Source organism: Erythrolamprus reginae, chromosome 5, assembly GCF_031021105.1.
Source record: "Erythrolamprus reginae isolate rEryReg1 chromosome 5, rEryReg1.hap1, whole genome shotgun sequence".
In the NCBI taxonomy this organism is placed as follows: Eukaryota; Metazoa; Chordata; class Lepidosauria; order Squamata; family Dipsadidae; genus Erythrolamprus; species Erythrolamprus reginae.
In genome coordinates, this window is record NC_091954.1 from 109710747 (window position 1) to 109726134 (window position 15388).

Below are 15388 nucleotides of genomic sequence, written 5' to 3' on the forward strand. Positions count from 1 at the left end.
AGAGCCGCAGATCAGCTGGAGCTGCGCACGCATCTTCATTTCCGCCAGTGGAACTGCGTTCCACCCCGTCCTGCCTGCTGCCCACCCCTGTATACAATCCTATCTTTTTATGTATTGCCTTAAAAATGTGCATTGGTTTTTGTTTGGGAAGTCATATATTTATTTATATTATTCCTTACAGGAAACATTTGCTTGGTACTCATTGTTTTTGCACTTCCTGGACAAATATCAAGGTACCACTGTAGTTTAAATAAAACTGCACAGACTACTATCATAATTATATTTGCACTGCAGTGTTTTATCTATCTTTGACAAGGTGTTTTTTCTTTTTTAAAAGAAATGATGCTTTCACAAACATACTAAAGGGGAGGACATTCTACATTTTCAGATTTAACTATAAATCCATCCGAATCACCGAATTCTGGAAAGTTAAGAGGGGGAGCTATTGCAACCTATACCAACCTGACGGCTCGCTGTTTTCATTTCTATAACTTCGTATAAGGCGGATTGTTGACTCTCGTTGTTAAAATGCCGTATGGTGAATCTCACAACAGGAAGCACTTCCAAACTCTTAGGGTCTATGGAATGCCAGCACCCCAGGCATTTTACAACAGACCGTTCTACAATCTCCGGTCCTGAAAGAAAAGCCAACCACAAATTAGAAAAAAGGAAAACAAAGAAATTAAATGTGGAAATGACATGGAAGTTACTGCAGTGCTCAGATCACAAAACAGGTAAAGGCACATGCGCAGAAGCAAAAGCACGCTGAGACATTTGCCCAGGGGGGCGTTTGCCCAGGTTCGCTTGGTGCACCAGTTGCGGCCCTATCTGGACCGGGAGTCACTGCTCACAGTCACTCATGCCCTCATCACCTCGAGTTCGGCTACTGTAACGCTCTCTACATGGGGCTACCTTTGAAGAGTGTTCAGAAACTTCAGATCGTGCAGAATGAAGCTGTGAGAGCAATCATGGGCTTCTCTAAATATGCCCATGTTACGTCAACACTCCGCAGTCTGCATTGGTTGCAGATCAGTTTCCGGTCACAATTCAAAGTGTTGGTCATTACCTATAAAACCCTTCATGGCACCGGACCAGAATATCTGCGAGACTGCCTTCTGCCGCACGAATCCCAGCAGCCGGTTAGGTCCCACAGAGTTGGCCTTCTCTGGGTCCCATCGACCAAACAATGTCGGTTGGCGGGACCCAGGGGAAGAGCCTTCTCTGTGGCGGCCCCGACCCTCTGGAACCAGCTCCCTCCAGAGATTAGGATTGCCCCCACCCTCCTTGCCTTTCGTAAACTTTTTAAAACCCACCTCTGCCGTCAGGCATGGGGGAACTGAGACATCTCCCCTTGCCTATGTAGTTTTATGTATGGTATGTTTGTGTGCATGCTTTTTAAATAATGGGGTTTTTAGGCTTTTAATGTTAAATTGTTATTTTAAACTTTTAATATTAGATTTGTTATTGTATATTGTTTTATCACTGTTGTGAGCCGCCCCGAGTCTGCGGAGAGGGGCGGCATACAAATCTAATAAATAATAATTAATAATAATAATAATAATAATAATAATAATAACAACAACATGTGTGCACACATGCAGAAGAAATGAAGTTATGTATACAGCTCAATTTTTTCTAATGGTGCAGTCAGTGTCTTTTACTGTTCCGAAAGCAACTCAATACTGCTCCAGATCGCTCCAGAGCTCTGGTATCTATTGCAGAGGCTTTCTCTAAAGGTCTTTCCTGAAGGCCTCTGCAGTCGATACCAGAGCTCCAGATTGATCCAGAGCTCTGGTATCGGCTACACAGATCTGGTTAAAACTATCTGAGGGTAAGTTGCGGGGCACTCAACTTCCTTTTGTTTTTGAACTTCCAATTGGCCCATTTGGCCATTTTTTGCCATCCCAAGGCTTCAGGAGGCTTTTATAAACCCCAAGGAGAGCAAAAAAATGCTCAACAGGCATACTAGAAGTCCAGAGTGAAGCCAGTGCACATGCGTGGGGATTGTGTGCATAATAGTTGTGGCCTGTGAAGGGCTGTAAAATTATTTACTACCAGACTATGGGAGTGGCTTATTTTGTGGGTGTGGCTTGTCAGCCATGTGACCAGGTGGGAGTGGCTTGATGAGCATGTGACTGGGAGGGTGGCTTAAAGGTCATGTGACTGGCTTAAAGATGGCCAACCTTATGTCACTCACATCAAGGGTTAGGGTTTGTGTGCTTGGCCTCTCCTCGCCTGAAAGAGATACAACTTCCGTGTCTATTTACTATTACTGAACATTCAAATATACTCTTTAATTCTATATATATGTGCCATATGTGTACATACATATAGAAACATAGAAACATAGAAGACTGACGGCAGAAAAAGACCTCATGATCCATCTAGTCTGCCCTTATACTATTTCTTGTATTTTATCTTAGGATGGATATAGGTTTATCCCAGGCATGTTTAAATTCAGTTACTGTGGATTTACCAACCACGTCTGCTGGAAGTTTGTTCCAAGGATCTACTACTCTTTCAGTAAAATAATATTTTCTCATGTTGCTTTTGATCTTTCCCCCAACTAACTTCAGATTGTGTCCCCTTGTTCTTGTGTTCACTTTCCTATTAAAAACACTTCCCTCTTGAACCTTATTTAACCCTTTGACATATTTAAATGTTTCGATCATGTCCCCATTTTTCCTTCTGTCCTCCAGACCAGTGTTTTTCAACCAGTGTGCCATGGCACACTAGTGTGCCGCGAGACATGGTCAGGTGTGCCGCAAAGAAGGAAGCTCAGGTTCCGATCTCGCAACTTTTTGCTGAGAGAGTGAGAGTGAGAAAGAGAGAGGGAAAGAGAGAAAGAGAGAGAAAGAAAGCAAGAGAGAGAGAAAGAGAGTGAGAGAGAGAGAGAAAGCAAGAGAGAGAGAAAGAGAGTGAGAGATAGAGAGAAAGCAAGAGAGAGAGAAAGAGAGTGAGAGAGAGAGAGAAAGCAAGAGAGAGAAAGAAGAAAGCAAGAGAGAGAGAGAAAAGGAGAGGAAGGGAGAGAGAGAGAGAGAGAGAGAAATGAGCAAAAAGGGGAGGAAAAAAGAGAAATGAGAAAATGATTGAGACAGAGAATGAGAGGAAAGAGAGAGAAACAAAAGAGAGAGAGAAGTGACTCTTGATTTAAAGCATATGATAAAAAGCACCCAAAGAATAAGAGAGAAACCCCCCCCCCAGCCCTCACCTGTTTTTGGAAATGTTTCAAGAGTGTGTATACACACACACAAGGGTGGGGAGGAGACGGGTGGAAAAAGAGAGGAGAGTGTCTTAGGGTGTCATTTTGTGTCATTTTAGTTGGTGGTGTGCCCCAGGATTTTGTAAATGTAAAAAATGTGCCGCGGCTCAAAAAAGGTTGAAAATCACTGCTCCAGACTATACAGATTGAGTTCATGAAGTCTTTCCTGATACGTTTTATGCTTAAGACCTTCCACCATTCTTGTAGCCCGTCTTTGGACCCGTTCAATTTTGTCAATATCGTTTTGTAGGTGAGGTCTCCAGAACTGGATATTGCCCATGGACACACAAAAATATACATTGTCTACTATATAAACTATATGTGTATTTTCCAACATGCATGCACAGCTCTTCTGAAATTATACACATTCAACCTCATTTACTGCGATAGGAAAAACATACCCAAAATTTTTCTACTGGTTCTGTGTACCTGACTGTACCTGCGGGAGTCCATCATTGATTGTGGCCATGCATGTGGCTCAACCACCCTTTTGTCACCCAAGTCGAAATTTTTTTACCATCACTGCTATAGAATGTCTGATAAAATCTCTAATAGAGTTGAAGAGAAGGGATGGAGAAGAAATCCTAATTGTTCCCTTTTTTATCCAAGCACAAAGAGGATTTTTTTGTATAGGCAGAGGTGCATTTTTTGGGATCACTTTTCAATTTTAATTTTAAAAACACAATATCCTGGCCACTGAATGCTGCTGACAGCTAGGTGTCACCATTACCCTGTGAACATGTTTTAAACCACAAAGATTTTTTTTAAAAAAAAAATCCTTGCTTTTTTATTTTTTAAAAAGTTTAGTTCCGTGAGATCTCTTAATCAGGGCTGGGCTGCTGGGGGTTCGCAGGGGTTCGGGAGAACCTCTAGCTAAGATTCTGTGCAGTTTGGACTTCAGTAACCAAGTTGTCGAAGCGTGGAACTCATTACCGGACTCCATAGTGTCATCCCTAAACCCCCAACACTTTACCCTTAGATTATCCACGGTTGACCTATCCAGATTCCTAAGAGGTCAGTAAGGGGCGAGTACAAGTGCACTAGAGTGCCTTCCGTCCCCTGTCCTATTGCTCTCCTATATCTCCTATACCTTTCTTCTATTCCTATATCTCTTCTTCTATCTTTCATTGATATGTTCTATTCCTATATCTTCTTTTCTATTCTTTCATAGATATATTTTACTATGAGTATCTTCTCTATAACCGTAAAATAAATAAACCCCCAAATCCCACTCCAGGCTGGCCAGAACCTCAGAAAAACGCATATCCCCGGGACCTCCTTCTGCCGCACGAATCCCAGTGACCGGTTAGGTCCCACAGAGTTGGCCTTCTCCGGGTCCCGTCGATGAAACAATGTTATCTGGCGGGACCCAGGGGAAGAGCCTTCTCTGTGGCTTCTCTGTGGCGGCTCCGACCCTCTGGAATCAACTCCCCCCAGAGATTAGGACTGCCCCCACCCTCCTTGCTTTTCGCAAACTCCTTAAAACCCACCTCTGTCATCAGGCATCGGGAAATTGATTCCCCTGGGCCGTTTCTGCTTTATGTATGGTCTGTATGAGATGTATGATTGTTTTTTTGTCTTAAGGGTTTTAAATTGTTTTAATGTATTGGATTTGTACTGTTTCTTGTTGTGAGCTGCTCAGGGTCTCTGGAGAGGGGTGGCATACAAATCTATCATTGTTATTGTTATTATTATTATTATTATTATTGTTGTTGTTGTTGTTGTTATTATTATTATTATTATTATTATTATTATTATTATTTCCAGTTTGCCCGTTGGGCTGTTTTTTGCACTCCGGAGGGTTCAGGGAAGCTTCTTGAAGCCCTGAAGTGAGAAAAACAGCCTAACAAGCAAATCAGAAGTTCAGAAAATGGACTTCTGGTTTGCCCGTTGGGCTGTTTTTTGCACTCTGGGGCTCCAGGAAGCTTCCCTGAGTGCAAAAAACAGCTCAAGATGCAAACTGGAAGTTTGGAAAAATGGACTTCCAGTTTGCCCAATGTGCTGTTTTTGCACTCCGAGAAGCTTTTTGAAGCCTTGAAGTGCAAGAAACAGCGTAATGGACAAACCGTAAGTTCAGAAAACAGACTTCTGGTTTGCCCGCTGGGCTGTTTTTTGCACTCTGGGGCTTCAGGAAGCTTCCCTGAACCCTCCGAGGTGCAAAAAAACAGCACAACGGGCAAACCAGAAATGCGTTTTTCTGTACTTCTGGTTTGGCCATTTGGCTGTCGTTTCACTTCCCAGGCTTCAGTGAGACCTATGTGCATGCATGGCAACAGGGGTGATTGTGCGCATGCTTGGAGACAGCATGGGGGTGCACATGCTTGGCACATGAACCAAAAAAAGTTCACCATCACTGCTCTATCACCCTTTCCTGATTTTTCCCCCTTTACACAAGTATTGGTTTAAATCTGATCACTGATTTTCCCCCTCTTCATTATCATCAAAAGTAGGATAGGAAAATGGTGTTGTTGTTTTTAAAAAAATGCTAACTTAAAATTTACTCACCTGGGCCATATTCGCAATTCTGTGATATTAACTCTTGTGAGTCAAGATCAATGTCAGCTGTACAGTTTCCATAATCCTATGACAGAAGCAAAAAGAGACATCAGTTCAGCTCCTATGTGTTCAGTGGGACATCACAGGAGTTGTGTACATTCACTTTTCATTGTTAAGAAATAGAACTCAGCACATTTTACAGCCTTTGGATATTGTTTGATCCATCAAGGGGTTGTTAGTGAGATATTTGCTGCCTGTATTTAAGTACAGATGATTCTTGACTTACAACCGCAACTTAGCCCAATATTTCTGTTGCTAACTGGGCCATTTTTTTGTCAAGTGGACCAGGTGAAACCGAAGCCTTATTTGAAAAGAAACCATCACAAAAATAACATATATGATAGAAAAAAACGTGCTCTTTCTAATGAAATAAAAATAAAGATGATTGAAGGTGAGAAAACAGAGAGCGATAGGAAAAAAACCATGCTCTTTCTAATGCAGATAATTGAAGGTGATGAAACAGAGCTCTCTATTTTCTCACCTTCAATCATCTTCATTTTTATTTCATTAGAAAGAGCACATTTTTTTCTATCATATATATTGTTTTTGTGATGGTTTCTTTTCAAATAAGGCTTCAATTTCGCCTGGTCCACTTGACAAAAAGTGACCCAAATGAGACATTTGTTAAGTGAATTTTGCCCTATTTACAACCTTTCTTGCCTCAGTTGTTAAGTGAATCACTGCAGTTGATAAGAAGATTGAACTTGAACTTGTGGGTGTGGGAATCCAATTGCTCACCCAATAACTGGGAAATTGAGTCCAATTCTTAAGTCCAGAGAGTCCACACACACAATCCTGAACAGCAAAAAACCACGATCTTGGTTGAATCAGATAAACTGCCATGAGGCTAACACACCAGGCTGCACTTTTATCTGTAGCACTAATTACAGCAGCCCCACCCAACCACAGGTGGCCTCATTTTCTCTTGTAATAATCCTTCAGTTGTTGTCTCCTAGGCATCACTCAACTCATGCATGGATGTGTCATTAATTCTTGTTCAGAATCCAGGGATGATACAGATGATTGATCTCCTCCTGGGCTGTCTGCCAAACTCCCCTCTTCCCTGTCACTCACGCTTCCTTGGTCAGAGGAGACAGATTCTATTGGAAGCAAAACAGGCCTGCAGCATGTGGATGTCTCCCCCACCTCCACCTCCACATTGCTTGGGGCAGGAGCTGGGCCAGAGCTAACCACAACAGTTTACGTAGAGTATGAAGAGTGTTGGTCCTAGAACACTCTTCCCTGAGGGACAATACTGGCCTTGAGGGACAATACTGTTGACAGGAGCAGGATTTGATATATGCACTTCCTATTTTGACTACTTGTTGTCTGTTAGACAGGAACATGGTTATCCAATCATGACCAGATGTCTTAAAACTTCCAGGAAATCCAACTAATAGTACCCAACCTTGAGGCTGATGCCAAAGTGCAGTTTCTCCACAAGTCTATTTTAATGGCATCCTTTGCCTTGTTGCATATGATGATTCTTGCAGCCCTATATACTGTTTAGCTCTCTCTTTCCTTTTGCTGTCCCAACCCATGAACCTCTTTCTGGTCACTTCAAAAGAATGAATACTTACTCCTTCAAAAAAATCACAGTTTTGCCAAGGCTTCTCCGCAGCAATTGGACACGTGGTTTCTCTTACTTGATAGAAGACGTGGAACTTTTTTCCAGGACCTGCCTGTAAAAGAGTGTTTACGTGAGTGATGTTGCAATATCATTTATTTACTTAATAAATCGATACACACACCCCTCTTGAATGCATGATTCTGAGTGTCTAAACAGTGAAAACAACAGGAATAAAGTGAAGTACAACCAGTGATTAAAAATATAAATAACATAATTTATCCCAAAGTTGCATTCTTATTTTGATGGCCAATCCCCCTGTAATGGTCCATGTCTTCTGCTGCATGAATCCCAGCGGCCAATTAAGTCCCACAGAATTGGCCTTCTCCAAGTCCCGTCGACTAAACAATGTCATCTGGCGGGACCCAGGGGGAGAGCCTTCTCTGTGGTGGCCCCAGCCCTCTGGAACCAACTCCCCCCAGAGATTAGGACTGCCCCCATCCTCCTCATCTTTCGTAAGTTATTAAAAACTCATCTTTTCCGCCAGGCATGGGGAAACTAACACATACCGTACACCAATTGTCAAGGCTGGTGTATGGTTTGATTGGTTGTGTGATTATTTTATTTTATTATAAGGGTTTTAAATTGTATTTTAAAATTGGATTTGTACACTGTTTATGTTGTTGTGAGCCACCCCGAGTCTTTGGAGCGGGGCGGCATAAAAATCTAATAAATTATTATTATTAATTATTATGTCTGAGTAATTTTTTTTAAAAAAATGGCCAAAGTTCTTCTGTGTTTCGACAGCAGGCAGCCTGTCGCTGGTTGGGACCCCTTTGGGGTTGAACAACTGTTTCACAGGGGTTACCTAAGACTATGGGAAAAGACAAATTTCCCATGGTGTTAGGAACTAAAGCTTCTATTCTGGCGCTTTGGAACATATTTTTATGACCAATCAGGTGTTTACAATGGAGGTGTCCCTCTGTCCTTCCTGCCAATCAGCTTAAAGCTCTGTTGGGAGAATTGTCACTAGACTTATGGTTGGTGGTCACCGCAACATGAGGAACTGTATTAAGGGGTCGCGGCATTAGAAAGGTTGAGAACCACTGCTTTAGTCTATCAGCACAATCATGACCCTGGAACCAGGATAGTGTGCTCCCCCAGCTAAAAAACAAAGATGAACACTACCCCAAACTTAACTCAAATATGAGTTAGATACAACCAGACAGCCAGATACAACCAGATACAACCTTTATGTCTGCAGGTTCCCAGATTTAAAAAGTGTTCTTCAGCTTTAATTAAGGAAACCCTTATTTTGGTTGACTATCCTTCCACGCAATACAACAACCACAGCAAAATTCAATTGAATTCAATTTATTAGATTTGTATGCCACGCTTCTCCGAAGACTCGGGGTGGTCTTCGGAAAAGGGTAGCCATTTGGTGCTACTTGTCTTGATGATCTGCTGTTTTTCTCAGAGTAGAAATGTTTTATTTTTACAACACCTGTGCAGGTAGATGTGCTAGGGCAGTGATGGCGAACCTATGGCACGGGTGCCATGCGGAGCCATATCTGCTGGCACGCGAGCCGTTGCCCTAGCTCAGCTCTAACATGCATGTGTGTGCCAGCCAGCTGATTTTTGGCTCACACAGAGGCTCTGGAAGGGCGTTTATGGGCTTCCAGGGAGCCTCTGGGGGTATGGGAGAGGGAGGCAAGCCTTTGGAGCCTGGGGAAGGTGAAATACGAGCCCTCTGGGCCCACCAGAAGTTGGGAAACAGACCATTTCCGGCCTCCAGAGGGCCTCCGAGAGGGCAGGGGAAGCTGTTTTCACCCTCCACAGGCATTGAATTATGGATATGGGCACTCACGCATGTGCAATAGTGTGCATACATGCTCTTTCGGCACCTGAGGGAAAAAAGGCTCGCCATCACTGTGCTAGAACCAGGATGGCAACCTATGGCACGCGTGCCACAGGTGACACGCGGAGCCATATTGAAGGGCAAGTGAGGTGTTGCCCTATGTCAGCTCCAGTGTGCATGTGTGTGCTAACTAGCTGATTTTCAGCCTTAGGGAAGGCCGTTTTGCACTCTGGAGGGTTCAGGGAAGTTTCCTGAAGCCCCAGAGTGCAAAAAATAACAAAACAGTCAAACCGGAAGTTCAGAAAAACGGACTTCCGGTTTGCCCGTTGTGCTGTTTTTCACACTCTGGGGCTTCAGGAAGCTTATCTGTGTTGTGGTTAGCTCTGGCCCAGCTCCTGCCCCAAGGAATGTGCAGGTGGATGTGGGGGAAACATCCACATGCTGCAGGCCTGTTTTACTCCCGATGGAATCTGCCGATGAAGCCTCCTCTGACCAAGGAAGCATGAGTGACAGGGAAGAGGGGAGTTTGGCAGACAGCCCAGGAGGAGATCAATCATCTGTATCATCCCTGGATTCTGAACAAGAATTAATGACACATCCACGCATGCATAGAGTGATGCATAGGAGACAACAACTGAAGGATTATTACAAGAGAAAATGAGGCCACCTGTGGTTGGGTGGGGCTGCTGTAATTAGTGCTACAGATAAAAGTGCAGCCTGGTGTTTTAGCCTCATGGCAGTTTATCTGATTCATTGTTTCGTCAAGTTGGTGGTTTTTGTGCTGTTCAAGATTGTGTGTGGACTCTCTGGACTTTAGAATTGGACTCAATTTCCCAGTTATTGGGTGAGCAATTGGATTGCATTTAACCTGTGCCTTGTGTGTACCAGAAAATCCCTTTGACATTTAAAAAGGGAGCTGTTTCTGTTTTTCTGTTTACTTTTGGGTTTTCCTTTTATCGTGTGGTGTGTGTCTTCATGGACTAATTACCCTGTAATTACGGGCGGTTGAAACACGGCAGAACAATCTAAAGGCTCTGGAGTGCGAAAAACAGCCCAATGGGCAAACCAGAAGTCCGTTTCTTCAAATTTCTGGTTTGCCTGTTTGGCTGTTTTTTCACCGTCTTAGGCATTAGTAAGGCCTATGTGCATGCATGGGGATGGGGGAGGGCTATGTGGCATGTGCAGGGCAGCAGGGGGTTGTGCATGTGTGTGGGAGGAGGAAATGGGTGTGGACATATGCACCCATACACGATATATTGGGTATAATGGATCTGGAAAAGGTGCAAAATATTTTTTCTATCACACAATACTAGCACGAGGGGACACTCCCTAAAGCTCATAGGTAAGAAAGCGAGGACAAATCAAGGGAAATATTTCTTCACCCAGAGGGTTGTTGGTTTATGGAATTCACTTCCAGAACAGGTTGTGACAGCTGTCAGCCTGGATAGCTTCAAGGCAGGATTAGACAGATTCATGGATGCCAAGTGTATCGGTGGTTATTGAAACGGATGTCCATGTGCCACCTCTATGTTGGTTGAGGCAGGCAGGATTCCCTTGAGTACCATTTGTTGGGGGTCAAGGGAAAGGGAGGGTTTTGCCTTCTCTTTCTGCTCAAGATCCCCAAGGACAATTGGTGGGCCACTGTGGGAAACAGAATGCTGGACTCTATGGGCTTTGGCCGGATTAGAGCAGGGCTCTTCTTATGTTCTTATGTACCCTCTTGGCACACGAACCAAAAAAGGTTCTCAATCACTGTGCTAAAGTCCAAAACAGAGGTTTTTACACCTTAACTGCTCCTTTGGAGAAAAATCCAGCATGTTGGCTGTGGAATGCTGGGAGTCCAAATCTAACCTCTTTTTTTTCTTCTCAAAAACTTTATTAATTTTTAATAAAAAGACATACAGACTTACAAACATTTAAACACATAGTAGGGGTTACAATTACCCCTCTTTTCTAGAAGTCAATTTTTAATACAGAAAAAAGGATAAAATCTTAAATCTTTAAGTCAAAATAATATTCTAATTGAAAAGAAGAATTTTGTTAACACATTCTAATACACTTAGAGTTAAATTGATGAAAAAAGAAAAAGAACCAACAAACAATAGCAACAACTAAAAATATCAGTAACTTTGGATTATATTCATACAATTTTTATAACTTTATATTGAACTTTATTCTTATCTATCCATGTATAAACTTTGTTCCAAATAGAATAAAAGTCAGATTCTTCTTGATCATTCAGCCTTCTTGTCATCATATCCATCTCTGCACAGTCCAATTTTTTTTTAACTACATCCTCTTTTTTGGGGATATCTTCCCCTTTCCAATTTTGTGCATACACTATCCTGGCCGCTGTTAAGATATGTACAACCAGAAAAAAAATATCTTTTTTATATTTCTGTTTAGCTATGCCTAAAAAGTAAAATTCAGGGGATTTTTCATGTAATGTAATCTCTTTTATCATTTTTTCTATCATTCTCCAATATGTCCGGACTTTATTACATGTCCACCATTGATGATAGTATGAACCTATTTCATTTTTACATTTCCAACAATTTGGGGAGGTATTTGGATACATCTTGGCAATTCTATTCGGTGGGAGGTGCCATCGGTAAAACATCTTAATTTGGTTTTCTTTTAAAGAGACAGAATTTGTCATCTTCCAATTTGTTATCCAAACTTTCTCCCAAATCCAACCTCTTAAAGTTGTCAAGATTGAGACATTTCGATAGATTTCTTCTTAAATCTAACTAACTTTGGAATGGTCAAGCTTCAAGAATCAAAACTATTATTGGAGTCAAAAGTGTTGTGCTGCAGAACAGTCCTTTCAATTTTAAGTGGCTTATGGAGGCAAATCAAGTTGAAATCCAAAGCAAACTTTCAGTAAATGTATAACTGATCAAATATTTAACTTCTGTAAACATTGCTTAATTTTTGCCTGGACAACATGAACGTCAGAAGTAGGAATGCATTGCCTGCTTGTAACATCCAATGCTTAAATCCAGAGATAAGTGGCATCACTCCATTTTGTCAAAGGAGTACAATCCCAGGACTGAGCCACAGGAAAGGAAGGTATGGAAATGGTACTAAAACAAAAATATAATCCAATTAAATTTAAGTTTCATTAGGTGCATGCAAGTCCTCTGATCAATCCCCATGTTTATACCTAGATACATAGGGTTTATCATGTTGAGCTACTTCTCGCAATATTTTGGACATCATTAGAAAGCATCCAGAGATACTTTACGAGAAGAGCCCTCCACTCCTCTACCTGCAACGTAACCAGACTTGGCTTAGAAAGCTTAGAACTACGTCGCCTTAAACACGACCTAAGCATAGCCCATAAAATCATCTGCTACGATGTCCTTCCTGTCAATGACTACTTCCGCTTCAACCACAACAATACCCAAGCACACAATAGATACAAACTCAAAGTAAACCGCTCCAAACTTGACTGTAGAAAATACGACTTTAGCAAGCGAGTAGTTAAATGCCTGGAACTCACTACCCGACTCTGTAGTTTCACCACCAAACCCCCAAAACTTCACCCTTAGACTATCCACTGTTGACCTCATCTAATTCCTAAGAGGTCAGTAAGGGGCGTGTACAAGTGCACCAGTGTGCCTTCCATCCCCTGTCCTAATGTTTCTCTCTTACTAGTATCATGCATATAAACATTGTTAGATCTTTGTATACTACCAATATGTACTTAACTAAACAAACAAAATAAAAATAAAATAAAAAAATAAAATAAAAAAATAAATAAAATAAAATAAATAATAAAATAAATAATAAAATAAAATAAAATAAATAATAAAATAAAATAAAAATCCTAATCCACAAATAATTCAACCTCAGCTTTGCTTTGCTTGCCATCCAATTGGATTGCATGGATAGATATATAAAAAGTTATTAATTATTGGGTGGTTTATTGCAGTGATGGTGAACCTATGACAAACATGTCAAAAGTCATAGGCCACAAAATGGTTACCAGTGCCTGACAGCTATTCATGAAAGCATGCTCTATACCAGTGGTTTCCCAACCTTGGCAACTTGAAGATATTTGGACTTCAACTCCCAGAATTCCCCAGCCAGCGAATGCTGGCTGGGGAATTCTGGGAGTTGAAGTCCAGATATCTTCAAGTTGCCAAAGTTGGGAAACACTGCTCTATACTCTTTCAAAGTTATGGGGGTATTGTTAGAAGAATTCCCCTCATCCTGGAACAAACGTCTTGTAAATCCTAGATAGAGGCAGATGTAGGATCGCCTGCTTGGGTAGGGGCTGGACTAGATGACCTTCAAGGTAACTTCCAACTCTGTTAATCTAATCTAATCTAATCTAATCTAATCTGATCTGATCTGATCTGATCTGATCTGATCTGATCTAATCTAATCTAATCTAATCTAATCTAATCTAATCTAATCTAATCTAATCTAATCTAATCTGTTAAATAAAATACTTGGCAGGAATACAAAGCCCTGCAGAGTTTGTGGATTTACTGTAAACTGAATCATAAAAGCTTTAGGTTATTTTAGGAAGCATCCTCTTTTGTGTCATTAAAATGCTCACTCAAAAAGAAAGGACAAGTTTTTTAGGGTGGGGGCAATGAGATTGTAAAAGAGAAAAAACCCAAAATCGAACAAATGAAATTCAGTAAAGATGACTACTTGCCATACAAATAATGACTTTTCCATCTTTCTGTTAAATTAAACATTAAATCTGTGGGAAACTCTCAGGTGACCACCATCCAAACAACATTGAGTGGAGGGTGTTGATAGTACAAGTCTTGTGCAAGTCCCCCAACTACGAAATTCCCATTAATTAGCTCCCCCCCAATTATTTTTATTTTTTCTCCACCTTCTCATGTACAGATTCAACTTGTTTATAACTTCCACTGTTACATTTGTCTTACAGGGTTCATAATTGTACATTTTATCCATCATTCATAAACTCATATTTCATTTTTAAGAATAAAAATAAATAAACAATACCTGCCCCTTTAACCATTTTTTCTTGCACCCCATTTCTCTTCCACCCTTTCCTCCTACCTACCTACTATCCCTTCACTCCTCCTAAACCTATCTCCCCCTCTTTCATTTTTTCTTTCTCTTTATCTCTCTTTCATAACGCTCCCTTCCTTTCTACTTCCTCTCCAACCCTCTAATCCTTTCCTGAGTGTCCCAACCAATGTTCGCAGGCTGTTGCTTATAAAATCATCCCATTAATGATCTTTTTGAGGTTCTGGTTGTTACCAAATTTACTTACTATTCTGTGGGCGTGAAGGACGACATTGAGAGCAAATTTATTTCCTTGAATTTTGCCTTCATTAAGTTGTTTTATGGCTCTAGACACAGCTTCAAAAACGTCTGGGTCATCACAGCTCACTTCATCTCTGACAGGACTGGCTTGGCAAAGTCCAACGCTGAGGACTAGCAGAATGAAGATTTCCATAGCCAGGTGACAGAAGCTCTTTGAGCTTCTGATGAGTGTGGAAAGGATAGAAAGAGCTTCAAGATAACAGATGAGGTATATCTCCGGAGCAGATACCAGAGAACTCAAAGTAAACAAAGCGATTTCAGGGCCTCAAGTCATAGTCTATAAGCTGTGTAAACAACCTTTGTGGTTTATTTAAGCTCCAAACTTTTTTTTAAAAAAACCCCAAGTTTATTCACCTGCAGTTGGATGCAGTGATGAACATCTGTGGCTTAGATGTGGAGCTCTTGTCTCACAATCAGGAGGTTATAAGTTTGATCCTAGGTAGAGGCAGATGTAGGGTCTCCTTCTTGGGCAGGGGGTTGGACTAGATTTAATTATTATTCATTGATATAATTGTTCCATTTTAACACAGTTGAGAATCATCATATTTACACTACTCAGTTAATTATTTACCAATTTAAACATGTTTATTTTTACGTGAAAGGACCGCCCTTTGCTTGCAGTGCCGCTGCGGTGTCCTTTCACATAAAAATAACATTGTTTATTTTTACATGAAGACCTCCCTTTGAAGGAGCTGGGGAATCCCTCCCATGAAGAGATTCTGGGGGCGGAGCCTTGATGTCACTGGCAGGTTGCTAAGGATGCCAAGGTGATCACTTCTTGGATTCCATGGAATGCAGGAAGTGATCACCTTGGCGTCCTTAGCAA

At 41.4% G+C, this 15388-nt stretch overlaps 1 protein-coding gene across 1 annotated transcript in view; it reads right to left on the reverse strand.

Moving 5' to 3' along the window:
* Nucleotides 1-15090, reverse strand: part of KNG1 (kininogen 1) — a 30704-nt gene extending 15614 nt beyond the window's left edge. Inside the window, exons 1-4 of the mRNA XM_070753711.1 lie at nucleotides 14510-15090; nucleotides 7399-7500; nucleotides 5768-5843; nucleotides 463-635 (exon numbers count right to left, since the gene is read on the reverse strand). Coding sequence (XP_070609812.1) covers nucleotides 463-635; nucleotides 5768-5843; nucleotides 7399-7500; nucleotides 14510-14695 — 537 coding nt within the window. The 5' untranslated portion in view covers nucleotides 14696-15090. The remainder of the gene's footprint in view (nucleotides 1-462; nucleotides 636-5767; nucleotides 5844-7398; nucleotides 7501-14509) is intronic.
* Nucleotides 15091-15388: the final 298 nt, after the last annotated feature.